The 26761-nt window shown below is 41.1% G+C and overlaps 1 protein-coding gene across 3 annotated transcripts; it reads left to right on the top strand.

Moving 5' to 3' along the window:
- Positions 1-7292: 7292 nt before the first annotated feature.
- Positions 7293-24295, top strand: LOC129324380 (aldehyde dehydrogenase family 3 member B1-like). Of its 3 annotated transcripts, none has more exons than XM_054971625.1 (7): positions 7293-7307; positions 11117-11202; positions 12855-12936; positions 16121-16507; positions 16762-16928; positions 20098-20197; positions 23216-24295. In XM_054971625.1, exons 2-7 carry the CDS (start codon positions 11170-11172, stop codon positions 23407-23409), a joined length of 963 nt encoding a protein of 320 aa, XP_054827600.1. In that variant the 5' UTR covers positions 7293-7307; positions 11117-11169; the 3' UTR covers positions 23410-24295. The 3 variants fall into 3 exon arrangements, with proteins under 3 accessions (XP_054827600.1, XP_054827599.1, XP_054827598.1); XM_054971624.1 differs by lacking the exon at positions 7293-7307 and adding an exon at positions 9199-9404; XM_054971623.1 differs by lacking the exon at positions 7293-7307 and adding an exon at positions 9199-9448.
- The last annotated feature ends 2466 nt before the right edge of the window (positions 24296-26761 follow it).

The raw sequence follows: 26761 nt of genomic DNA, 5'->3' as shown, positions 1-26761 counted from the left end.
CAGAGGGTCCATTTCTGTTGAATATTGGTTAGATTCAGTGCTTTTTTTCTAAAAAAATGTTTAGGCGTACCCTCAGTATGCGGGAATTCTGACATTTTAAAAATTTTACTTTCTCCCGTTAGATTCACAAAATGTTTAGGGGTATGTGTACCCCTGCGTACCCCCAGAAAAAAAGCACTGGTTAGATTACAAGAGACAGGCAAGTAGTTTAACAGTACATGAACATCCTCAAAATTAAATGAGTTTTTAACACAAAATTAACATGTCTAATAATTTCCTTTAGAAAGGGCCAAATGACTAAACGTGTCCAAAGCTTATGCTTAAGAGATGCATTTTGTGAATTATACCGCCAGCAGTTAGACACTGCTTAAACCTTTAGTAAGAAGATGCTGTAGTGTCCAATATACCTTAAAGTTAATTTTTTGCTGAATAAGTCGCAACTTAAGATCCATAATAGCAACAGGTATATGGCTTAAAGCCTTATCCCATTGCTTCAGCAAAACTAGATGCCCCAAATTGTTATTCTATTCATCTCTAACTTTCAGTGTATTAACCTACCTCAAATATTTATATACAAATATTGTAGATTTTACTTTTTGTATTAATTCAATAGGAATCTCTAAAAGAAGTCAATGCTGCTAAGATCTAAGATCAGTTTATTAATATGCAATGAAATCATGTCCTTAATAGTTCTTGGGATAAATATTCCAAGATAATAATATCAGGAAAAGGTCTTATTCTTCCCTTTCAACAAATAAGTATGCGCTCTAGGTGGATAACCTTCAGATTGTAGTGACTGCTTCCCCTTTTAAAGGACAATGGCTAAATTGGTGGGGAAAATGGAATACTAAAAAGCATATCTTCTATTTGCTGGCTATGCCAGCTTCTTCTATTAATTTAAAATTTACTGAAAAGTTACAAAGGCCAGTCTAGACAGAGAGAGAAAGAGATTTTAACCTTTCACTTGCCTAGGATCCAAACACTGATGTTCACTAGGGCTACTTACTTTAAAAGGCACAGAATCCAACTATCAAATTCTCTGTATAATACACTCAAAAAGCCACTCATCGTATCTAGCCCCCTTAAAGACATGAAAACTATATACTCAAAGAGGATACACTCTTCTACTAGTGATAGAGCCTAGATTGAATTTTCACCAACTAAGAATGCCCATGCTCACAAACCAGACTTAATAGAGAAGATGACTTGTGAGAACTTTAATCAACCAGATGAAGTCAAAATCTATGAGAGGGGGGAGATATAATTAAATATTCCCAACAACCCTCATGATGGGGCAATGTCCCTTCACTTCCCAAGTGCAAGATATACCACCATATAGCAGAGTCAACAGAAGAATCCAGTGAGAAGTAAAATCATGTAAGAAGATAAATAGAAACTTCATTTAATAATTATTTACAGTAAAAAAAACAACAAACTGTTAGAGAAACATTTTCATGGCTTATACTCAGGAGAGAGAGGCAGTTACAGCCATGACATCTTCACTCTCTGCAGGGAGGGGCCAGTTCCATAGCAACAGATAAACAGACACTATAAAATGTATCAAGCCCCTTCTCCACCTGCAAGCACTCTTTACTCTTTCAATTCAAATTAGGCCACAGTGTCTTAGTCCAATAAAATCCTCTCCCCTATACCATCCTCTCTAAAGGATAATCAGCTGGACATAGTAGATGCTAACCTTATCCAATCATTCTGCTCCCTACCTTTTGAGGAACAAGGTAGGGATTTCAGAATCTACAGAATACACTAGTACAAATTAACCAGGATCAAACCAGTTAACCCAAAAAAGCCACTACTAGCAGACCCATATAGGACCCCTGATTAGAATATGAACCAATCTTTAGTCAATCCCTTAGATGCAATCACCTAGTCTTTGACTAGTAAGAAGCCATGTGATCCAAGCCCAACAAGAGGGGAAATTCTTGTTCCTTTTGAGCAAAATTTGTAATTAATTTGGGGAGTATCCCCAAGCTGCCAGCACTGGATACTTCAGTAGTAAAAAACTGACTAACAGCAACTTGTGGACTCCATATTTTGAGCTGGAATATAGATGTTGGGCCTCAGGGGTTTGCTGTAAGGATACTAAAGTATCCTTTAGTATCTTTTGCTGTAAGGATACTAAAGTATCCTTTTGATATTCTACTTCTTCAGGAGACCTGGTTAATGGATGAACCTATCTTTCCTGGCTACTTCACACTCTTCCAAAGAGCAGCCATTGGACCAAGGGGAACTGACCTCGAGGTGGCTTAGCTTGTTTAATTTGAATCAATTTGAATATTGGACCTTGCAATCTCTTGGTGACAGATAATTTGATTATTGCCTTTTTATTAAAGTTGGATGAGGTGACAGTTATCCTTTCTTTACATTCCTCCATCTACTCCTAGTTTAATGGTTCAGAGCTGGGCTCATCTGGGGAAAATTGCTGATGACTTGCAGGCCCATTTTCCAGGGACCCCTTTAGTATTAGCACATCATTTTAGTGCAAGGATTGGTAGAGATTATTATACTCTCTTCACCAAATGATTAGGCTCAGATAACAATGGATTTCTTAGCCCTGTTTAGCATTATAGAAAATCCAAGGATGCTGTAATAAACAGAGGTGGTTTAGAGCTGGCTAAATTTGCAGTTCAGAGAAACTTTATCCTATTGGATGGCTAACCAGAGGTTGATGGAGTTGGTGGCTTCACTTCTATGAGTCCCAGAGGAGCCAGTGTAATAGACTATATCTTAGCCCCAGTTGATTACCTGTCCTACCTTGAGTTTCTAAAAGTTGGTGACTTTATGGGACCATCTCCCAGTTTTCTTTTCCATAGATTTATCTTTAGAAAAGAAAGGCTGAGGCATACCAGAATATAGCCTCCCTCGTTCCCAAAATCAAAATTAAGTTTGTCAGTTACTCTGGAGTTCTAACTCTAGTGACAAAGCTCAAACCATAATTGGCTACATCCCCTATAACACTTCAGTCCACAGAATTTTGCTATCAAATTCAGTGCTTAATTGTTTGCATAACTTGGATGAGGTATTAGAAATGTTCATACCCCTTTATGTGAAAAAGAATCTTGACAGGGCATCTTTTGACGGTAAGGGGAATAGTTGGTTTAACAGTGAATGTAAAAGAATGAAAAGACATATTCAACAGAAGCATCGTTAGTATAAAAGTAACTGTACAATATCAGTCCTTCGAGAGCTGATGAAATTTTTAAAAATATATAGTGAACTGATCAAGACAAGGAAACAGATGAACCTTACTAAGGAATGGAGACTTCTTAGCTATTAATAGCAATGATAATAAGACTTTTTGGTCTATAGTCAATCCCAATATAAATCCAGTCTCTAAAATCCCATGCTGTATAGCCCCTTGGATGTGGGAAAGTTATTTTAAGGGGATATTCTCTGATGCTAATGGACCTACTATATCTCCTATTACTCCTCTTAATGCAACTACACTCTAGCCAGCTATGTTCCAGCTGAGGATTTTAATCTGTCCTGAGAGCCTTGCTACAAGTGACATTTTACACGTGAAGGATAAAGGATCATTTTCGCAAGTCTTTCTGGGAACTGAAGTTTCTCTCCCCCACCCCTTTTCCTTCTGTTCCTTCCCCTCACTGCCTGAAGAGACAGAGAGAGCCTACGGCAACATCAGCTTTTGCAAATCATCTTGCGGGCGGCGGGGGGGGGGGGGGAATGCTTCGGAGAAAGCTGAGAAAGTTGCAGCTGCCTGCCCCAAAGATCATTGAGAGCAGGCTTGTGACTGGAGAAACAATTTGCAAAAGTTGCTGTTGCCGCAGGCTTTCTCTGTCTCTTCAGGCAGCGAGGGGAAGGAACAAAAGGAAAAGTGGTGGGGGAGAGGAACTTCAGTTCCCAGAAAGACTTGCGAAAATGATCCTTTATCCTTCACGTGTAAAATGTCACTTGTAGCAAGGCTCTGAGAGAGTGCTGCTTGCAGGACGTGGGTGGCTCACTCAGTTTAAAAAAAATCAATCTTATCAGATGTTTCGCTAAGGACTGCAACATTTTACGCAAGTATGTTAGGTACAAGGGGGGCTGAACTAGGTTTTTGTATAAGCATTTCTTTTATAGGCTCTGCTGGTTGAATAAGCCTGGTTCTCTGATCTTTCTCTAGAGGGAGATCAATGAGTAGTTTGTTCCCTGCTGGTGATGTACTTAATAGTTCATCTCTGTCTGTGGAGAAGATGCCTTTGATAAGTGGGGATCTTAATTCCAAGAACTCTTGGGAGGTTGATAAGTGGCCAGTGGTCGTGCAGTTTTGTGTTTCTTTTGGGAGTTGTGTTTTGGTTTGGTTTGAAGTCTTTTCCATGTCTTCCCTCCATTGAGGACTGGCTAAGAAATAGCTCTAGACTGAAGCTCTTGTAAAGATCTTTGTAGGTTTAGTATAGTGGCTTCCAAATGCTCTGACTTACTTGCAGACAGTTCTTTAAAAAGCTTTGGGGATTGAGCTTCCTCTTGCTTCCTAGTAGTTCTGGCAATTGGCTGTGAGCCAGACCTTGTAGCTGTAAGGACAGCAGGTGCAGGAGTATCATAGCTGAGAGATAAAAGTGAGGTAATTTTTCTTGATGAAAACTCTGCTGACTGAGATTTTAAAGGGATCTAAAAATTTTCTTATTTTTAAAAGCACTGTTGGTATTAATGGGCTGTTAAATTTTAAAAGGATCCTCATGTTATAGGAGATCTGAGGGAGTCTTTCAATTTCATCTAAATCAACAGACTGAGGCTCTATGTGTAAGATTTGACAAAGAAAGTCCAGAATTGTTCTTCTATTTATCCACCATCCACTGTTTATACAGTTCTCTGCTACAACATGGCAAGTTTGTCCCTTTGCAAATGATGTGATACACTGGAATTGTCATTGAGCAGAGAGATGTTAAGACACCATAAGCTTGGTTGTTTAACCCAATCAGAAAACTGGAGAACTAATGAAATAGGGGCATGATCAGAAATAATAACTACTATGAGGCATCAACACAGCTAAAACAAGGAAATAATCTAATTGAAAATAGTTATGATGTAAAGAAGAAATAAAAGTATAGTCCCTGTCTGTTGTTTATAACATGTGCCAAAGATCAATCAAACCTAGTTCAACCATATAGACTTTAAGTGGAGATCTCACCAAGGCATGTTCCTTATGTGGGGATATGCTTTGATCTAAAGCTGTATGTAGTATTTCATTAAAATCTCCTTCCACTAATAATCATATCTAAGATCTAATAAGTTACTGAAACATTGATGAAACATATTTGGAGAATCCACATTTGGACCGTATACATGAATCATAACCATAACAAAATCAAAGCTTTTCACTACCAAAATAATAAAGCGATCATTTGGATCTGTTATTACTTGTTGAACAAAAAAAGAGACATGCTTATGTGTTAATATGGCCACACCCTTAGATTGAGTAGATGTGTCTGTAAAGATACACCTCTTCAACCTAGTCGCTACACAATTTTTAAAAGTCATTTGCCATTATATGAGTTTCTTGTAAAAAAGCCTCATCAGCATTAAGACTTTTCAATTCGGAGATAATCTTTTTGCATTTGGGGCATCTCTTATGCCCTTAACATTCCATTATATCATATTGAACATAAACTCATAAAATAGTATATCTAACCAACCAATAAAACTCTTTTCCCTTATCAATGAGCAAATGCAGTATATCCAGGGCTGGTGACAGTTGCTGGCGCCTGAGGCCAGGGGCAACTTCAGGGCTGTTGCTGCCCCCGCGAGTGCGTGTGCATGCACACTCAGACTGCTCAGTTGCCCTGAATCTGCCCCGGATCCACCCCGGCCACCTGCTGTGCCTGGCCCGCAGCTGTGTGTTAGTGGCAGCGGCAGCAGCACAGGGCAACTTACAGCCGCAGCAAACGAGATGAGGGTTGCACAAGTTTTCTTAGGAAATGTAGGAGATCCCTTCCCCTCTCTGCGGCTGCTCACTGCCCTCTATGAAGTGTTTGTGTGTGGGGGTGTAGCCCCAAAGCATTCCCCTCTATCTCCTGCCTGTCGGCTCACAAACTGGAAAGGAGTGGAGGAAAAGTGATAAGTTTCTTTTGGGAGACTGGTGGTGGGGATGGGATGGAATAATGACAGAAGAAAGCAAAGGGGAAGGGGAAGGAGAAAGCGGGAAGGACCTAGAGAAACAGCTGTGCCTCAGGATGTGCACTTTGAATGAGCTGCTGAAGACGCAAATCCTTCTTCCAGGCACAAGCCCCCCTCCCCACCCCCAATGCGAGGGCATCCTGGGAGAGAGCAGCAGCAGCCCAGCCTGGAATGGTCTTTGGGAGCCCTTGCGTCCAGCAGGCTCATGCCTGGAAGAAGGATTTCCATCTTCAGCAGCTCATTCAAAGCGCACACCCTGAGGCGCAGCTGTCCCATCCCCCCCAAGTCCCCCCAAAGAAACATCACTTTTCCTCTGCTCCTTTCCAGTTTGTGAGGTGACAGGCAGGAGATAATGGGAAATGCTTGGCATGTGTGCATCCTCCCAGCCCTCCCACTCAGTTGCTCCGCAGCATGTGCTCCTGCCCCAGGTGCCTCCTCCCACACCTCTGCACCTGAGGCAGTTGCTGGACTTGCCTCCATTGACACGTCAGCCCTGAGTATATCATCTATAGAAACTTATTATAAGTAAAACACTTGTCATAAAAATAGCAGAAAAGTACACATGGCAAAAAATTTACTAATATAAACAACGTAAGTAGAACTACCATTTTGTAAAGGGGAAAAAACCCTAGAAAAAATCTCTAAAAAATTTTTTTGCTCTCAGATAGAATGCCAGAGATCTTTGCAATACTGGCCACTCCCCTCTTTATAGTTCTATAGAGAGATATAATTATTTGTGGACTATATATCTGTCTAAAGCTTAGAAATACTTAGGGAAAGGGGGAAAAGATAGAAATGTACGCACATGGAGACATAACAAAAAGCCAAACCATTATCTCTAGGTTGGCATTATGCCTAGTTCCCATATTCAAAACAATAAAAAAAGAAACTAAGAAATGTAAACAAGGGGGGCGTGGCATTGGTCTGTGCAAGATGGATGCACATTGAAGGAGCTCCAGCTCTCCCCTACCTGGAAACATGTAAATAAAGCTTTTTAAAGCTTAAAGTTTGAGAAGGTTATGAAAAAACAGGGGCTGATGAAGAAAAAATCGCCAACAAAAGCAGTTAAGTGCTTGCAAAACCTCTTTGAAGGAGCTGACTCTGAAGTGCAAAAAAGCTGTGGCGTGGAAAGCAAAATAAACATGGCAGAGGGAATGCTGGAAGCTAGTGCAGAGGTAAATAAACAGCTTTTGCTTTTACCTAAACAAATAGCACAGCTTGAACAGTCACTCTTAAAACAAATGTTGGCTTTAATACAGCCCCTTTCAATGCAGTTGGCAGACATTAAGCTAGAGCTCACTAAAACAAATACGAAGGTTGAAAATGCCCTGGATTTGGTGCTTATGTCACAGAGGGATATTCGTGAGCTCCAAGACACTTCTGACTGTCATCAAATGAGGCTAATCAATCTTGAAGTGGCTGCACGATGGAACAATTTGAAGATAAAAGTCGTAGAAGAATTGCAATCTACTAATGATAACTTAATTACAATGCTAACTAAATGGTTCTCTGAACTGCTCAATTTACCTAAGGATGCAGAGCTAACAATCACTAAGGCTTTTCGGTTGGGATCTGAGCAGGTTGCCAAAAAGAGAAATCTTCCAAGAGATATCATTGTGGAAATTGCAGACCACAAAATACGCAACCAACTAATGGATGTGACCAGAGTCAAAAGCCCACTTCTTTTCAATGAAAAGCCAGTTTACATCTTCCCTGATCTACCTGGTGATCAGTTACATTAGCCTTGCAAAGAGCTAACATTCGTTACAGATGGAGCAACTTTATTAAACTCTCTGTCATTCATAATGGAAAACAACTGATTGCTTCAAATTTAGATGAACACGGTAATGGTAATGTTAAACAAGAAAAAAATCCCCGTGTAATAATAATGTCTCCACAGTTAACAATAAAGCATATATTATTTAATATATAGTTTCCAAAACTATTTGATTACCAGTACATAAGGGATGTAATAAACAATTTCATATTCCAATTTATTTCTCGTAACACATACACGAACTGTACCACATATTGCAATTTCCCTCGACCTCAATCATATAGGCATTCCATGTATCCTGTAATTAATCAATTAAAGTGTCTTGTGCTCAAAGTGCTACAATTATTACAATTAAAGTGCAATTGCTTTCTGGCATCCTATGACACTATTTCTTATATACAGAATCCAATTTGCCTTATAATCAATTATAATGTAGGTACAGTCCAAGAGTGATTCCAGACACTGTGTGTGTCACAGATCGTGTGTAGACCTATGTTCTTTTGGTGTAAGTTGTTAATTCTGTGACAGAATTCTCTAACGGACGGTCCAGATCCTCATAGGGTCCGTTTCCAAGATTCTTTTTCAAAGAGCACAGTAGTCAGAGATTCTTAAGATCAACCTTCCATATCCCTTTCCGATATTCACTATATATTAAATATACTTCCGATGGAAGTAATTGTGGATATCGGAAAGGGATATGGAAGGTTGATCTTAAGAATCTCTGACTACTGTGCTCTTTGAAAAAGAATCTTGGAAACGGACCCTATGAGGATCTGGACCGTCCGTTAGAGAATTCTGTCACAGAATTAACAACTTACACCAAAAGAACATAGGTCTACACACGATCTGTGACACACACAGTGTCTGGAATCACTCTTGGACTGTACCTACATTATAATTGATTATAAGGCAAATTGGATTCTGTATATAAGAAATAGTGTCATAGGATGCCAGAAAGCAATTGCACTTTAATTGTAATAATTGTAGCACTTTGAGCACAAGACACTTTAATTGATTAATTACAGGATACATGGAATGCCTATATGATTGAGGTCGAGGGAAATTGCAATATGTGGTACAGTTCGTGTATGTGTTACGAGAAATAAATTGGAATATGAAATTGTTTATTACATCCCTTATGTACTGGTAATCAAATAGTTTTGGAAACTATATATTAAATAATATATGCTTTATTGTTAACTGTGGAGACATTATTATTACACGGGGATTTTTTTCTTGTCAAATTTAGATGAGGCTGAACAATTGTTGCAGAACTTGCATTTGGAGACTCCGATGGATGTCAGCAAGTACAGCCAAAAAAGAAAATGTCCAACAACACCTTCTCCTCAAAAAGGGAGTAAAATCCCTATTCTGGACAACTAACTAAGAACAAAAAAAAAAAAGAATTAAGCTCAATGTGGGAATGTGTTTCTGAGTTTAGTCAGCAGTTGAGGTGGAAATTCTCTGCATGTTAATGTTCATCTTATTTTTCCAGGTGGGGGGAGCCTAGCGTGGCTTCTTCAATGTGGCTCCTGTTTGGTTGGTAGTTCCTAAGGGTTGGTTTTTTACCAAATAGCTAGTGTGTGCAGTAACACACTAGTCCAAGTGAACTATAATTGTTTTTTTTCCTTATAAAAATTTCTACAGTTTTATAACTTTGAGCTGTTACTAATAAGATTTGGGGGTGGGATGAGGGGTATAGTGTTAAAGGGTTAAGGGGAATTGTATTGTAAAAAAAAAATTAAAAAAAGAAATGAAAAGAAAACGAGAAAAAAAGGAGTCAGGATTGAGGGGAGATTGCTTGTTTCGAGATTCATTTGTTTATATAAATGCTTTAATAATTCTTCAGATGGTCAGCACAAACATTTTTTTTTTTAGACTGATGAGATAAGCTTCTGCTGACTGAGTGTCGTAAAACTTCTTAATTTGATGTTGGTACTGGAACCAAAAAATAGCATGATACTCGATGTAATATTGCAGGTTCTTGTAAGAGCTTTAGCTTTTGTGTATTGATAATGTAATATTGACTCTTCTTTAGTATAACCTGGGTAAAGCATGATCCATTCTTTATTAGGACCCCAATACAATGTAAAAGATGAATCCCATAGGAACCGTGTAGCTTATTCAATCTGCAACTGATAATCAGCAGGAAACTGCAGAACCTCACAAAGTAGTCTATCCATGAGTTCAATCAGCCTCTTCCGTCCTGTCTTTTCAGCCTCTTCTGATAATCCGAGAACACGAATATTTAGACACCTGACGCAAGTTTCTAGATGAGAGATTCAGTTAGAGAGAATATTATCTGAAGCTGTGACAGCCATCTAATGAGCGATGGTTCAGTCTTCCAAGGCAGCAATTTTCATCTTCATCTGTTGAACTCAGTCGACTCCCAAAGTTGTTGAATCAACTTATCAATTGCCCTGTCATTAGCAGCAAGTTATTTTCATTGCTCAGATTGTATTTCCAGCTGAGCCCCCACATTTTTCAACAGAGAAATTACTTCTCCCTGAGCTTCTGCATCAGCTCCAGGGAAGGAAGGAGGGTCTGTCTTTGTATCTTTCCCCTTAGGGCTCATAGTTGAAAGTTATAAGCCCACTTATCTCAAGTTGAAAGCAAGAAAAAATACAAAAGAGTAAATAGAGGCAAATTACTGCTGCATCAATGAAGACAGGTCCAAATAAACGTGTAACGTACGTAAAAGAGATAGGAGTGGCACAGATTTGCTTCTGATCATACTCCTATCTTTAATAATAACAGCAGCAACAGCAGCAGAAGCAACAACAACAATAACAATAACATTCAATTTATATACTGCCCTTCAGGACAACTTAATGCCCACCCAGAGCGGTTTACAAATTATGTTATTATTATCCCCACAACAAACATCCTGTGAGGTGGGTGGGGCTGTGAGAGCTACAGAGAGCTGTGACTAGCCCAAGGTCACTCAGCTGGCTTCAAGTGGAGGAGTGGGGCATCAAACACAGCTCTCCAGATTAGAGTCCCAGATTAGAGTCCTGAGTTAACCACTACACCAAACTGGCTCTCTCTGGAAGGGTGGTCTATTTTGTTCACACAGATTATTCACACAACTGTGACTCACGAGCCCTTTGTTCAGCTGGGGACTCCTCAGGAACTCCTGCTGGCTAGATCCAAGTGTGTGATGATTTCTACCTTGCTACTATAGTTATGTATCCTTTTCTCCACCAGGGAATTGTGTGGTTGTGAAACCTTCAGAGCTAAGCAGATGCAGTGAAAAGCTCATGGCTGAAGTGCTGCCTACCTACCTTGACCCAGTGAGTTTCTTAGACCCAATTCTTCCTTATTTCTTCATGAAAACACAATTTTCATTCATATACATGATCCAGTTATCTGGTGTGATACAACATAAAATATTCAGCACTGATCCCACCTCTCAGCAAGGTGCTATTGGGGGAGACTGTCTCATAGTGTGTGAAGTGCATGTATGGGGCCAGAGCAAATTGCAATGGGTGTGAGACAATGGCCATCACTGCAAATTCATTATTCGCTTCAACTGCTGTTTTGCATTTTAATGGGAAATATGGCAGATATGTAGAAGCAAAGGTTGGTGGGTATTCCAGATTTATTTGGCGGAGAAAGGAATGTTCTTATGCATATGGCACCAGGACATATGTACTCGTATGGGGAGGAAGAGTTCCATATAAGATGATGGACTTTCCTTTTCCTTTACATAATGGCTGATTCCGCACACGTTGGATAATGCACTTTCAATGCACTTTATCAATCGTTTGAGGGGGATTTTTTGTTCCGCACACAAAAAAATCCATTCCAAATAATCTATAAAGAGGATTAGAAGTGTGCAGAATCACTCAATGTTACAATATTCTATTTGGTTGTTGTGGGTTTTCCAGGCTGTATTGCCGTGGTCTTGGCATTGTAGTTCCTGAGAGATCTCTGTCTTTTGGTGCTACACCTCTAAAGATGCCAGCCACAGCTGCTGGCGAAACGTCAGGAACTACAATGCCAAGACCACGGCAATACAGCCTGGAAAACCCACAACAACCATCGTTCTCTGGCCGTGAAAGCCTTCGACAAAACAATATTCTATTTCTTCTTAAAATTCTAAGGTGGTTTAAGGGGCACCATTTTTAGAAATGAAAAACTGATTTGGAAGAAGGAATCTAATATGAGAAAGTAGTAAGGAATGGGGGGAATGCTTAAAACCTTTTCATATTTGCTCCAAATTGTCCACCAGCAGCTGTTCCCTTGAAAGGATTCCAGAGAGGCGAAACCATGGGGGGGATTTGAAGCAAAACAAAAGTTGGACGTGGAAAGGGTGAAACACCCTTCTCTTTCACTCACTGCTTTTCTGCTGTAGATTCTGCCTTCAAAGTGGCTTGTCATTGGGCTCAGTCTAGGCTTCCCAGTTGCCCACCAGTTATGAGCAATCTCCTGGGGGTTTACACTGTTGCAGTGATTGGCGGAAGGTGGCAAGCCTCCTAGGGTTTGCCCACCACTGGCAGGCAACTCAGGAAAGTGTGCACAGAGCAAACTCCCCTGGGGGGGGGAGTGATGTCACTTCCTGAAGTGAAATCATTGTGCTGGCTGTGGGCATACCCTTGTGCCTCACTGGGGCAAATTTGGGCTCCAAATGGGACAGAATTAGCCTTGCATGAAGCACAGGAGCACACCCACAGGCAGCGTGATGACATCACTTCCCAGAAGTGATGCCATCATGCAAGCACTGGGAGTGTGTACATATGAAGGCATGAGGTAAGTGCCAGGTCCCCCCTCCTGCCAGGATGGTATAGGGACCTAAGAACTCTAGATCAGTCACATGCATTTATGCAAAAGCTATATTTTCCTCCTAAATAAACACAGGAAATCTGTTTGAGGGAAAGAAATTGTGCCAACATGAATTGTTGACTTGAGGGATGATACATGAATCTTCTGTATTATTTCACAGGAAACCTTTGCAATGGTGACAGGAGGCCGTGAAACAACTGCCAGATTATTGGAGAACAAGTTTGATTTCATCTTCTTTACAGGTGACTTTTCTTTTTTAATATCCAGAGAGTTAATTTTCATCATGAAATGGTACTTTAAACATAAAGAATAAGGCTACTGAGGCTGGCAACGTGTGACTAGCCAAGCCATCAAGTGCCTGAGATGGTATTTGAATCCAGATCCAAACACTATCTTTTTTATTATATCATATTGGCTGTTAGCCAATGAAGCTGTTTTTTGCCTTGATTTCTACACAGCTCCATTGTGCCAACCTGTAGCATAGTTGAGGTGGTATAGGTGGAGTTGTCACTTGTGGCTGTCCTGCCAAAAGCTACTTGACCCAACCATCTCTTCTCAAGCTTTGTGAGATGACCACGAGAGAAGAGAAAGAGGGCAGCACTCATGGTATCACGGGAAGAAGGTGACATCCCATAATTGCTATCACATAATGGCTATTTAAGAAAATGTTAGAGAAGCAATGGCTGCACCAGTACACAGAAGAGAAAAAGACCGAGGTGCAAGGTGAATAGATTTATTAAAGTTTTGTAGTTCCCTACATGTTTCTCTTGAAAGCTTCATCAGGGGATACATTATGACATAATAATAACATGATTTGTCAAATTAGAACTATCATATAATAAAAACAGAAACATTAAAATATAATATAAAATATCTAAGCCCGAATCGAGCCCAAACGCCATGATCCAGGCCTCTCCCAACCACTGGATCATTGGCTGTGGACGATCACGATCCGCCGGGTCATGATCACGCGATCGCCATTTTCGTGGGTTTTTTACATTCGTAATGCGGATCGTACCCATCTCTATTCAAGAGTACTGCTGTGGCTGGCTTATGGGGCCCATCATGGTTCCATTTTGTCCCTCATCTTTTTTATCTGCTTGAAAGTGCTCACAAAGACAATCCAGAGATTTGGGATAGGGAGTCATCAATGTGCTAATGACACCAGCCTATATTTTTACTTATCAGCTGAATCAAATGGAGCAGTGGAGTCACTGGGCTGATGTAAATAGATAGGAATGAGCTGTATGGGGTTTATGATGTTGAAGATGAATCTAGCTAAAATGGTGATTGGATGTTCTTCATACATGGAAAGTAGTTTATATCTGTTGTATGTGGGATTAGGGATCTGCTCTTTTGAATATGGATATTGGATAGGTCAGCAGCATGGAGAAGCCTCCAGCAGAGACAATGGTGGTAAGGTAAGTCTGGAGCCAGTTTGATCCTTTCATTTTTAAAATTTAAAGGGCCATAGGTGTAGGTTAGGTCTACCTGGCCATCAGCTGTTAGTTAGCATCTCTCTTTTGAAGGGAAGAGAGATCCTGCTGACTAACAGAAGTTTCCTGGCCAGCTTTTACTCTTTCCCTCCTCACTCCTGCACCTCCCCAAAACATTCCGAAAACTTCAGCAGATAAACTTCCATTGCTCCTGGTATTTCAGTAGTATACTGCATCATAATTTCACTTTGGGTATATCCAAATGCACACCACTACATGATATAGCACATTATCTGTAGGAGCAGGTCACAGCTTGGGGAGTGCTGCTAGATACAGCTTATTTCATTGATGCTCCCATAGTAGCCATTCCAGACCGTTCCTTTTGCCATCTTCAGTTGGCACACCAGTTCTGCCCTTGCCTGGAAAGAAATTTTCTAGCCACAGTTAATATAATCCTATCAGCTAATGATTAGATCAACATAATGCACTGTAGGTGGGCTTGCCCTCAAAGACCTTTTGGAAACTTCAACTGGTCCAAAATACTGCTGCTAGCTAATGCTTATATCATCACTATCTTAAAAGATCTTTGTTGACTTCCAAGTGAAATTCAAGGTGTCGGTTTTAACCTTTAAATCCAAATACGGGCTGCTTTCAGAGCAAGTCTGTCCCTGCCTGCCTCTGGTCTGCTTGGGGTTGCTTCCACAGTGGGAGCACTGTTTCATGTACCTTGTGGAAACAGACCTAGGCATCAGGGTTTCTGAAAGACTGCCTGTTCCCATGTAGTCCTACATGTACTTTAGGACCATGATCATTTATTTACTTACTTTATATATTTCAATTATCCATTCATTATCCCAATGGGGACCCAAACCAGCTTATATTATTTTCCTGTCCTCCATTTTATCTGTTAGGGGCCTTGCTCCAAGTGTTTCTGCCTGATGACTGTGTGGGGAGGGGGGTCATTCAAAAGAAGTCTTTCCCGTGGTGTCTCTACAATTGTGGAATATGAGATTGAAATTGGACCTCTACAGTCCTTGACCACCATTCTGTACCTAGACATGTCAGCCATTTGTATGGATCATCTGGGGTGTGTGCATTCCATATTCACACTCCATATTCACATAATCATAGAATCATATAGTTGGAATGGACCTCCAGGATTATCTAGTCCAACCCCCTGCACAGTGCAGGAAATTCACAAATACCACCCCCCTCACATCTCCAGTGATCCACTGCTCCATGCCCAAAAGATGGCAAAACACCATCAGGATCCCTAGCCAAAGTGGCCTGGGGAAAATTTATTTCCTGACCCCAAGGTGGCAATCGGCATTACCTTGGGTGTGTAAGAAGGGGCCATGAGAACTAAGCTCTGGTGTAACCCTGCCCTCCCTCTCATGATCTGCCTAGGTTCACAGAATCAGTATTGCTGACAGATGCTTAAAAAACTCCAAAGAAGTTGGAGGAAGCCTGTTCCATCTCCCGAGGAAGCCTGTTCCACTGAGGGACTGCTCTAACTGTCAGGATGTTTTTCTTAATGTTTAGCTGAAAACTCTTTTAATTTCAAACCTTTGGTTCTGGTCTGACCTTCTGGGGCAATGGGAAACAACTTCATGCCACCCTCTGTATGACAGCTCTTCAAGTACTTGAAGATGGTTATCCTATCACCTATCAGTCACCTCCTCTCCAGGCTAAACATACCGAGCTCCTTCAGCCTTTCATCATAGGACTTGGTCTCCAGATTCCTCACCATCTTCGTTGCCCTCTTCTGGACATGTTCCAGGTTGTCTATATCCTTCTTAAATTGTGGTGCCCAAAACTGAACACAAATCTCTAGGTGAGGTCTAAGCAGAGCTATTTGCTAATATTCTTAGCTCTATGATTTGTTCTTATTCACAAGAATGGGAGTGTCTTTGGAGCAGAATTTAGGATGGGTGTTTTTAACATAGCAGATCATTTAATGACTGTTCCAAATGTTGCTTTACTTTTGCAGGGAATAACCCTACTGGAAAAATTGTCATGACTGCAGCAGCCAAGCATCTGACACCATTGGCTCTGGAGCTGGGAGGCAAAAATCCTTGCTACGTGGATGGCTGCTGCAAATTCCAGAATGCAGCCAACCGAATAGTGTCGACAAAATTCTTCAATTGTGGCCAGAATTGCCTTGCACCAAATTATGTGATTTGTACTGCTGATACACAAGACAGGCTCATTCCCTGCTTACGTCAGGCTATTCATCGCTTCTATGGCCCCAACCCTCAAGAGTCACCTGACTTGGGCCGCATGATCAATGATGAGCATTTCCAGCGTGTCCGTGCACTTCTTGACTGTGGCAGAGTGGTCATTGGCGGAGAGACAGATGAGCATGACCGTTACATTGGTGAGCAAGTGGGCCGATACTGAGGATTAGGGGTAGCAGAAACTGAGGGAAACGGAAGACTTGCTATGAAAGTGTTTTTTCTATGTGAGTGCGGAGGAGTTGGACAGAGCAAAGAGAAAGCCTTGCATGGGGTTTTGGGAGGGGGCAGGTTATGTCTTGGGAAGAACAGTCTCAAGGACAGTTAAGGGTGTCATTGAAGGGCAGGGCAGCAATATAGGCACATAACTTGTCTTGATGTGCTCTCTTGTCCAAAGCCCCCACGGTGCTGGCTGACGTGAAGGAATGGGAACCAGTCATGCAACAGGAAATCTTTGGGCCTATCTTGCCTATTTTCACTGTGCCAAGCTTGGATGAAGCCATCCAGTATATCAAATGTGGGGATGACCCACTGATTGTCTATGCTTACTCCTGTCACCGCAAGGTATGCTTTGATCTTGTAACCAACTGTACGCAGGAGACTGAGAATAGGTAACAATATAAAATACCATAAAGATTGATCAAGATGGGATGCCATGTTAGTCTGTCTGTAGCAGTAGAGAAGAGCAAGAGTCCAGTAGAACCTATAAGATTAACAAAATTTGAGGTAGAGTATGAGCTTTTGTGATCCACAGCTTACTTCTTCAGATACAGCTAGAATATGAGTTCATCTGTCCTTATAACTTTGAGAGTGGAGTGATTGCAGAAGCCGAATGACAATATCTGGTGAATGACAATGGAAGGTGTGATTGAATAGGGTGGGGTATGCAGAGGGGTGGTAGGTGTAGAGAAATTTGCATTGGTAATGAGACAGGAAGGAAATGTCTTGATTCAGACCAGGTGGATGCACTGTCTTAAGCTTCATTATCAGTTGCAATTCAGCAGTCTCTCTTTCTAATCTCATAAATTTTCTAATCAATCGTGCCTGCTCTTGTCATTCACTGGCTTTTTTCATTTACCTGACATTGTCATTTGGCATCTGAAATCACTCCACTCACCAAAATATAAGGACAGATGGACTTACATTCTAACTGTATCTTTTCTACTGTTAAATACCATGAAGTTCACCTCTTTGGGGGAGTTGCTAACTCCTGGATGGCAGAAGTTGCTCAGGATCTCTCTTTGTCCCAAATGGCCTGTGTGGTGTTTGTTGTTTCCATGTTATGGGGAAAATTTCTGTTTACCAGCAGTGCTGGCTGGAGGTATGATTACTATTACACAGGGACTCTGACCCAACTGGCATGACAGCTGTGGGAGCTTTTGGCATGGGGAAAGTGATTGTTATAGTATCGGACACACCTAATGAACGGTGACTATAGCATCACTGGCTGTGACTTCACTACATAGTTCCCTCCCCCACTTACCAGTGCTACTTTGAGCCTCCATATTTTATAATCTCTCCTCACTACATTTATCTTTTAAATGTTTTGAGGCTTTTGCACTTTGTCCAACACTGGAGCTCATGTTTCTAGAAATAGAATGTGAAAATACTATGCCCTGTGTTAGCCAATGGAAATGTATGCTTCCAGGAAAAAAAAACCCCTTCCATTTGAAAATTCTCTTAGAAATGTTTAAAAACACTTTTCTAAAATTAGTGAAGCAAATGTAGTTATTACGTAGGTTTAGAATTTTGTTGGCTGGTGTGGCCTTTTTCATTTTTTTTTTACTCATTTTGGGGCTAATTAAATCACCTTAGTGCAATTAGAAAGATAGCCTGACCTGCCATTGTCATCATTTTATATATACTCTATCATCATTTTACATATACATATCTGCATAAATATCTCAGTGTCTTATTTATTACCTGCTGCATTTCATGAGGTTTTGGTTCTACTTATCAGGTTCCTGCTGTTACTTTCATATTTTCCTGTGTTCCTCTTACAGCCAGATGTGACTACAATAGACTTAAGTATGCTGAGGGGTGATTCCGCTCAGGAGCGAGCGGGTGGGGAGCGCGTTTCAGCATTCCCTCTTGTACTGTTTTCCCTGAGCAGAAATGGCTGCGGAGAAGCCATATTTGCTCTGTTGTGAGGTTGCAGGTGCTACACTCAGTGCACTTTTCTCAACTCATGCCAGAGGTAACATTTAGTTTGGACCATAGTTTATTGCAGCATAGCCAACATAGATTCTTGTGGCATCTTGCCGTCCAAATGCATATCTGGGCTTGGATGCAACGAAGAATTTCCATGAATGGAAGAGATTTTCTTGCCTCCCATCATGTTGGGAGACCACAGCTTTGGTGAGCCCTTCAGAACAGAAATCGCAACATGCACATAACTTGAAAGAAATGTCCTTCCAGTTTCTCTTCTTACAATGTGTGTGTATTATGTGCCATCAAGTCACCTCAGACCTATGGTGACCCTATGAATGAAAGACCTCCAAAACTTCCTATCATTGACAGACTTGCTCAGATCCCGCAAACTGGAGAACGTGGCTTCTTTTATTGAGTCAAACGATCTCGTTTTAGGTCTTCTTCTTTTTCTACAGCCTTCCACTTTTCCTAGCATTACTGACTTTTCCAGAGAATCCTGTCTTCTCATGGGCCTACTTACTTGCTTCCGAAACATTGCAAGATGTAGCACAAAAAATGTGGAAGATAGCGTCTTCTCGCGAGAGTTTTGCATGACATCATGCAAAACTCTTGCGACAAGATGCTATCTTCTGCGTTTTTTGTGCTACATCTTGCGATGTTTCGGAAGCAAGTAAGTAGTGTGAAAAGGGCCATGATGTGACCAAAGTATGATAGCCTTAATTTTGTCATTTTAGCTTCTAGGGAGAATTCAAACTTGATTTAATCTAGTACCCACTTATTTGTCTTTTTGGCTGTCCATGGTATCCGCAAAACTCTCTTCCAGCACCACATTTCAAATGAATCAATTGTCTTCCTCTCAGCTTTCTTCACTGTCCAACTTTCACATCCATACATAGTAATGGGGAATACCATAGTTCGGATTATCTTGATCTTGGTTCTCAGAGAGACATCTTTATCTTTAAGGATCTTATCTATCTCCCTCACAGCTGCTCTTCCAAGTCTCGATATTCTTCTGTTTTTTTCATTGCAGTCTCCCTTTTGGTTGATGATTGAGCCAAAGAATAGAATATGCATTCTTGCCAACTGGAAACCATTCTGTTTCCCCATATTCTGTCCTGACAGCAGCCTCTTGTCTAGAGTACATGTTGCACATCAAAACAATCAGATGTTTGGGCACCCCCATTTCTTTTATGATTCTCCATAGCTTTTCATGATCTACACAGTCAAAAGCTTTGTTGTAATCTATAAAACACAGGCTGATTATCTTCTGAAATTCCCTGGTATGTTCCATTAGCCATCGTAAATTTGCAGCGTGAACTCTGGTGCCTCTTCCTTTCCTGAATCCAGCTTGAACGTCTGTCATTTCTTGTTCCATATATGGTAAGAGTCTTTGCTATAGAATTTTGAGTATCACTTTGCTCACACGGGAAATTAGCGCATAGTCCGATAGTTGCTGCACTATTTTCTTACAATATCAAAATACCTACAACTATTTCCTTACAATATCAGAATATAATAAACTGTAAGCACTGGGGGATTATGAAATGGGTTCCTGATATTTTTTTTTGTTTCCTTTCCTTAGGTCGTGAACCGGGTATTGGATTCCACTAGCAGTGGTAACTTTAGTGGCAATGATGGCGTAACACATACGTCATTGGTCTCCCTACCATATGGTGGAGTTGGTATGTCTAACTCTGTATTCCCTATGCTGTTTCTATCTTCTAACTCTGCACTCATCCTCCATGGTACTCCCTCCGGTCTCAAGGGCAGCATGTAAGGCTATAGTAGCTCCTCTTTTTGAAATCCTCTCTGGAACAAGGAGGGGCAAAGCTCTCAACTTGTTAGGTTTCTGAACTGCTTCTGGCACTTTTCAACTTCATGGCAACATGGGACAATAGAAAAGAATTCCAAGTGAGTAAGTGATCAATTAAGCCAAATCTTTCATGTTAAGTAGCAGATTACTTAATGACTTGAGATGCTTACTTGTGAATAGCTCTAAACTGGCAGGGAGGTGTGCAGCCTGTTGCTTGAAACATTCAACTTGGAACCCTTTCTGAAGCAGATGAAGCAGTCTGATATGCCAGATAGTTTCAGTTAAGGGGGGAAATCCACTAACATTAGAATTAAGATTCAGGATGATCGTGACAGGCTAGAAAACTGGGCTAAAGCTAATAAAATTAATTTCAATACAAGTAACTCTAAAGTTGTGCATTTAGGTAGGAAAAGACACACATGCATAATTATAAGATGGGAGAGACTTATCTTGGCAGCAGTATGTGTAAAAAGGATCTAGGGGTCTTAGTAGAACATACACTGAACGTGAGTCAGCAATTTGATGTGATAGCTAAAAAGGCAAATGTGATTATGGGCTGCAGCAGCAGCACTATAGTGTCCAGATCATGTGAAGTGATAGTATCTCTTTTCTCTCCTCTGGTTAGAGCTCATTTGGAGTACTGTGTTCCATTTTGGGCATCACTGTTTAAGAAGGATATGGACAAGCTGAAAGGTGTCCAAAGGAGGGGTAAAAGATAGTGAGGATCTGGAGACCAACTCCTATGAGGAGCTAGGTATGCTTAGCTTGGAGAGGAGAAGACTGGAAGGTGATATGATAGCCATCTTCAAGTATTTGAACGGCTGTCTCCTTGGGGATGGAGTGGAGAGTTGTTTTCTGTTACCCAGGAAGGTTGGCCAGAACCAACAGGTTAAAATCAAAGTGTTTTTGGCTAATCATTGGGAAGTACTTCCAGACAAAGGATTTCCTCAGTAAAACAGAGTTCCTGGGGAGGTGGTGGGCTGTCCTTCTTTGGAGGCTTTTAAGTAGAAGCTAGATGGCCATCTGTTAGCAATGCTGATTCTAAGACTCAGGCAGTTTACGAGAGGGAGGGAAGGGAAGTGTAAGCCAGTGCTTGGCTCTTGGGTTCCTTTCTTATGTGCCCACTTTGGGATCAGGAAAGAATTCTCCTCCAGGCCAGATTCGCCAGGGATCTTGAAGGTTTTTTGCCTTCCTCTGGGTATAGAGCAAGGGTCACTGGGGAAATAAGGGTGGGTGGGGGGTAACTGAATTTCCTGAGTAGTGTTCAAGGGGTTGGAACAGATGCCCTCTGGGATCCCTTTCTATGATACTATGAACATTAGGAATAAACCAGAAATGCTGATGAGCCTGTGGTTGGGCGAAAGAGTTGTACCCTTGAAAGCAGACAAGAATCTTTACTCCCTAAGCATATCTACTGGGCCGATTCCAGACGGCCTCCCGCCTCGCGAAACGTCACGCGTCGTCGCGTGTCGTCGCGCAGAAAACGCGAAATATCGTGTTTTCTCGCGTGAGTTTTGCGCGATGTCGCGCAAAACTCGCGCGAGAAAACACGATATTTCGCGTTTTCTGCGCGACGACACGCGACGACGCGTGACGTTTCGCGAGGTGGGGGGCCGTCTGGAATCGGCCCAGGTGTGAAAGAGTTTATTCAACTTCCCCTGGAAATGTCATGGCTACCTAAGAAGGAGATCTATTCATGTCATAGATAGTATTACAATTCTGAATGTTTTGTACACATTGCATATTTGCAGCATTTACTCCAAAGCAACCAGCTTGAGAAGCAGGAAGAAATTCTGACTTGAATGAAATCTGTCAAAACATAAAGCCTACTACTCTCTGCGGTTGGTTTTTATATTTGGCATGCTTGACAAAAGGAAAGAAATGTCAGATTTCCTTAAATAAAAACACCCTGGTTGTCACAAGTGCTAGAAGATGGTATATTAAAATTCCACATCACAGTTGGTGTGTAAATCAGCTTTTCCCATGTCTCTAGAGCACCCAATCATCAGAGCAATATGCCCAAGCAACTTCCCCTGTATATGGCTGCCAGTATTTTTCTTAAAACTAGAGATAGGCTTTTCTTGATCCCGGACAGGGACTAGTTTACTTTTACTGAATTGTCTTTAGCCACTACTTAGAGATACAATCTAATGTATGAACAAGCCTGAAAACAGAATGCAATGTAAGTCAGCAATGCTCTGTGGCAAGGGTAGCCAACGTGGTGCCCATGGGCACAACTGTGCCCGCCGACACCTTTTCTGGAGCCTGCCAAGAGCAAGTCTGATGTAGTGGTTAAGAGCAGCAGGGCTCTAATCTGGAGAGCTGGGTTTGATTCCTCATTCCTCCCCTTGAAGCCAGCCAGTCCCACCCACATCACAGGGTGATTGTTGTGAGAATACACACTTTGTAAACCGCTCTGAGTGTGGCATTAAGTTTTCTTTAAGGGCGTTACTCCTACTCCTACTCCTACTCCTACTCCTCCTACTATAAAGTGGATGGGGCCAAGTGGGGTATTTACAAAACATTGCTTCTGGCTGGCCATTGGAGTGTTGTTTGCCTGTGTAGAGTTTTAAAAACATTGCTTTGACAGAAACTGCATAAGCATCTTCACTGTGAAACTAAAGGTACGCTGTAACAGTTATTTTATGGCTGGCTTCATCTCCTGCAGCACCCATTTTGTGGCAGCCATATTGATGCTGACCCACGACACTGTTGCAGAATTCCATAAGTGCCTGCAGGCTCAAAAAGGTTCGAGACCCTGCTCTATGGGAACTACCTAGGTGAGGAAGAATGTGTAGCAGGGATATCCCTGGGCTGACTGGCCTGCTTGAAAGTTGTAATTGAATAAGATTTGATCTGCATACTTCCTTTGTGACTTCTGTTGCAGGATTCAGTGGGTTCGGAAAGTACCGTGGCAAGTTCAGTTTCGACCTTTTCACTAACCAACGTGGCTGCCTCATTCGCCGCATGGGCCTTGAAGCAATCAACCGAATACGCTATCCACCCTATACTGAATGCAAGCTGAGAATGATGATGGCTGCTACAGAAGTGAGGCGCAGGTGCTTTTGCACCCTGCTGTGAACTCCCTAAACAGCACAGGCCTTATGTTTCCCCTTCAGTCTCCACCTTCTGCAGAAAACTTGTCCCCTTTCTTGTCTCCTTGTCAGCTATCTTACCATTCTAATCCCAGTGTTAAGTATGATACTGGGTAGACTGTCTGTCTTTGCCAGTTGTTGGGAAGGGTAAGAAAAAGCAAGGGGCTAGTAAATGTGGTGTGATGTGATTGCACAGTACACCTTCCATTCCCAGACTGAATTGTCTCTAATTATTGTCTCTAATTAGGACTAATCAGTATCATGAACTAAAGATGATAAAAGCATTGATTTAAGTTGTCAGTTTAATTTCCCTATGAATTATTTTATGAAAAACGGTATTGCAACCTGATTTGGTATCAATGGAACCAGTCCCTTCTCGAGAGGACTGTTCTACCTCTATAGTGAAATAGTCACCTACATTAGTGTAACCATATTGGTACAGTAAATCAGAAGGAGGAATACTGACAGGTCTCTACAGAATGATAAGAGAATGTATGGGGGTGAATTATAAAGGCTGGGTCCTTAAGACAGTTTATTTCCAAACAGATTCAGAAGTAAAATCAGTGCAACAGTCCTTCTGTTGCTCATGTATTTTCCATGTAGCTATGCTTCTTTTCATAGGTATAACTTTTCTGGTAGGCCCAATTCCTCCACTATCACTTTCCGCATATTAATTATACCCTGAACTCTGATTTCTCCTCTCATCAAAATCTGCAGCTTGTACCTAAGTGTGATTACTCAGAACTAAAGCTGACCAAATTCAATGGGACTTTTTTTCCTAGCAACTATACTCAGGATTGCCTTGCTGACATGTTTTGCAGATATCTAGAGATTTCATGCAAGTGTTTTGCTTCTTTAATAAAGCTCTCATATCAAACCTCCACATTGTTCCCTCTCAACTTTCTTTATTACCATTCTTTGTGTAGCATTTTCAGCATATATCACACTTTACATAGTAATATCCAAAGAGTCTAAAAGCAAAATATAGACACTGGCAGATAAAGAGAATGGATTGCTTGGAGAGATGCTGAAAGTAACATACAAATTCAGTAATGACAGCTAAACATACAGAGTATTTTATTGCCCTAAGTCCTTGTTGGCTGGAAGATGTAACCACAGCCCTTAAAGTAAGTGCTGCACAGCAGGGCTCGATAAATCCCAGGCATCCAGGCACCATGGCACCTAGAAATTTCATTTTCCCCTAATATTTTCAGCAATGATTTGATTATAGTGTCACTTGGCAATCTTCAATAGAAGTAGAAAGCTTATTTATCATTTCATATCAGAATGTTTGTTGTAAGATATAAAAATATATGTGCATGAAGTTCTTGTCCATGCTTGTTTATATGTTTTATATATCTCTTTTTAATAGTTAAACTGCAGTAGGTAAAATTACTGCAAAGAGGCTATCCAACTGGGCTTACCATCATGTAGCTTTTTATTTTACTTTATTTATACCCCTTCCTCAATGGGGACCCAAAGCAACTTACAGGTTATATCATTCTCCTCTCTTTCTCCCCCCCCCCCCCGCCCCACTCAAAACAAGCCCTGTGAGATAGGTTAGGCTAGGAGTTTGTGACATGCCTAAGGTCACCCGGTGAGCTTCCATGGTAGAGCAGAAATCAAACTTGGGTTGCCCAGAACCTAGTCCATCACTCTAGCCACTACACTACACTGTCTCTCTGTAGGCAATCCCACTCTGGTTCCAAGCACAGAGAGAAAGCAAATCTGCTCCTTGCTTCTTCATCCATACTCCATGGTTGATTGTATGTTAACTTTGCAGCATTCATTGGTGTGAGATGAATTTATTTCTTAATCAGGTGCTTTGTTTTCAAAACCCAAATAAAAACAAAGCTTTTTAACGCAATAACGAAATTATGAAAAACTGGGGCAAATTTAGGTTTAGGATAAGTGGTTAGCTTTGCCCCATACTTAAACATTTATCACAACTGTTTTGTCAGAATTTAACAGAATTACAATAAAGTGCAAAACCCCTCAGGATTAGGTGTTATTGGAATAATTAGTACATAAGGGCTTGGATCTGATGGACTTCTGCACACATTAGTCTCTGCTGTGGAGAGTGCTTTCTTCACCCCTAGTCTAAAATGTCCATTTGTACAAGATCAATAGTTTCATTGATCTTTCATTAAAGGGAAAAAACATTGCATCAGAGACTATCTAGTGTACCCAGGACTAGTTCATAGGACCAAGTCATGGTCAGTAAAATATAAAATCATGAAGGTTGGAAAATTAGTCTGGCTCCTAATTTTGGGGGGGGGGGGTACCTCCTAGAGAAAAAGACAATGAGTGTCTCTACATGAGACATCTTACACAAGAATGCTCAAGTGTAGAGATGCAATGTTAGCTGGGAAGTGTAGTTTAAAAAGACAGAGCCAAAGGCTCTGTTAATTTCACTTCTCTACAGAGCAGCAAAGATTGCTCCTCAGAGGGTTTGTTAATTTCCTCTTGATAAATAAATCGTTATGAAGGCCCCAGAAACCTAATTAAAGGATTCCATGTTTGAGCGATTAGCAGAGTCTATCATTTGGCATAGGAAGCATGTGGTGGTTGTGAGCTCATTCTGCTGCCTGATGTGTGTGCAGGATTGAAAATAATAAAATCATACACTTGCTTTATATTTAGAAAAGAAATTAGAGTTCTTTATTGTAGGAACACCATACTCTGATAGGAAAGGAGGAGAGACAGATCCTAACTACCTGTCTAGTCTAAGGATGGACATGGATGGTAGGACAAGGCCTGTATCCATGCTGCCAAGATGGACAGAGGAGAGAGATGTTGCCTGGAACAATGCCAGAAAGAGAAGAAGTGAGAGGGAGGAAATCAGGAGGCGGAAATCCTGAAAATAGCAATCTACATATCAAAGGACAGTCAGAGCAGTAAACAGGGTGCCCTGACCTCTTTATCTTTCTAACTCTTTAGTGTGTTCCCCTCTGAAACCTGAGGAAAGGGACAGCGTTGCATCCTCCTCTTCCAGTCCCCCTCTTGCTGTTGCTTGGATCAGTCTATGAGATTCATCTCGTCTTTTTTTTTTTTAATTTATTGGATTAGAAATTAATCTATATTATACTCATTACAATCAATTTCCTTTAGATATTCCAGTTCTAACCCCCTCCCTTCCCCCCCTTTTGTTGACTTCCAACAGTTTTCCAACCCCTTATCCATTTTCCCCCCTACTCATTTCAAACTTATATTATTCTATTAAACATATACTTTCACTCTCTTCTAAGCTTATCTATTATAACACAGTGCTATCTCTGTTCCCTTTCCCACTTAACTTATCAACTAAGTATTACATTCCTGGCATATATCCTTTAATG

Source organism: Eublepharis macularius, chromosome 2, assembly GCF_028583425.1.
Source record: "Eublepharis macularius isolate TG4126 chromosome 2, MPM_Emac_v1.0, whole genome shotgun sequence".
NCBI lineage: Eukaryota > Metazoa > Chordata > Lepidosauria > Squamata > Eublepharidae > Eublepharis > Eublepharis macularius.
Note: the sequence above shows the minus strand (reverse complement) of the source record. Positions and strands in the feature narration are given on the sequence as shown.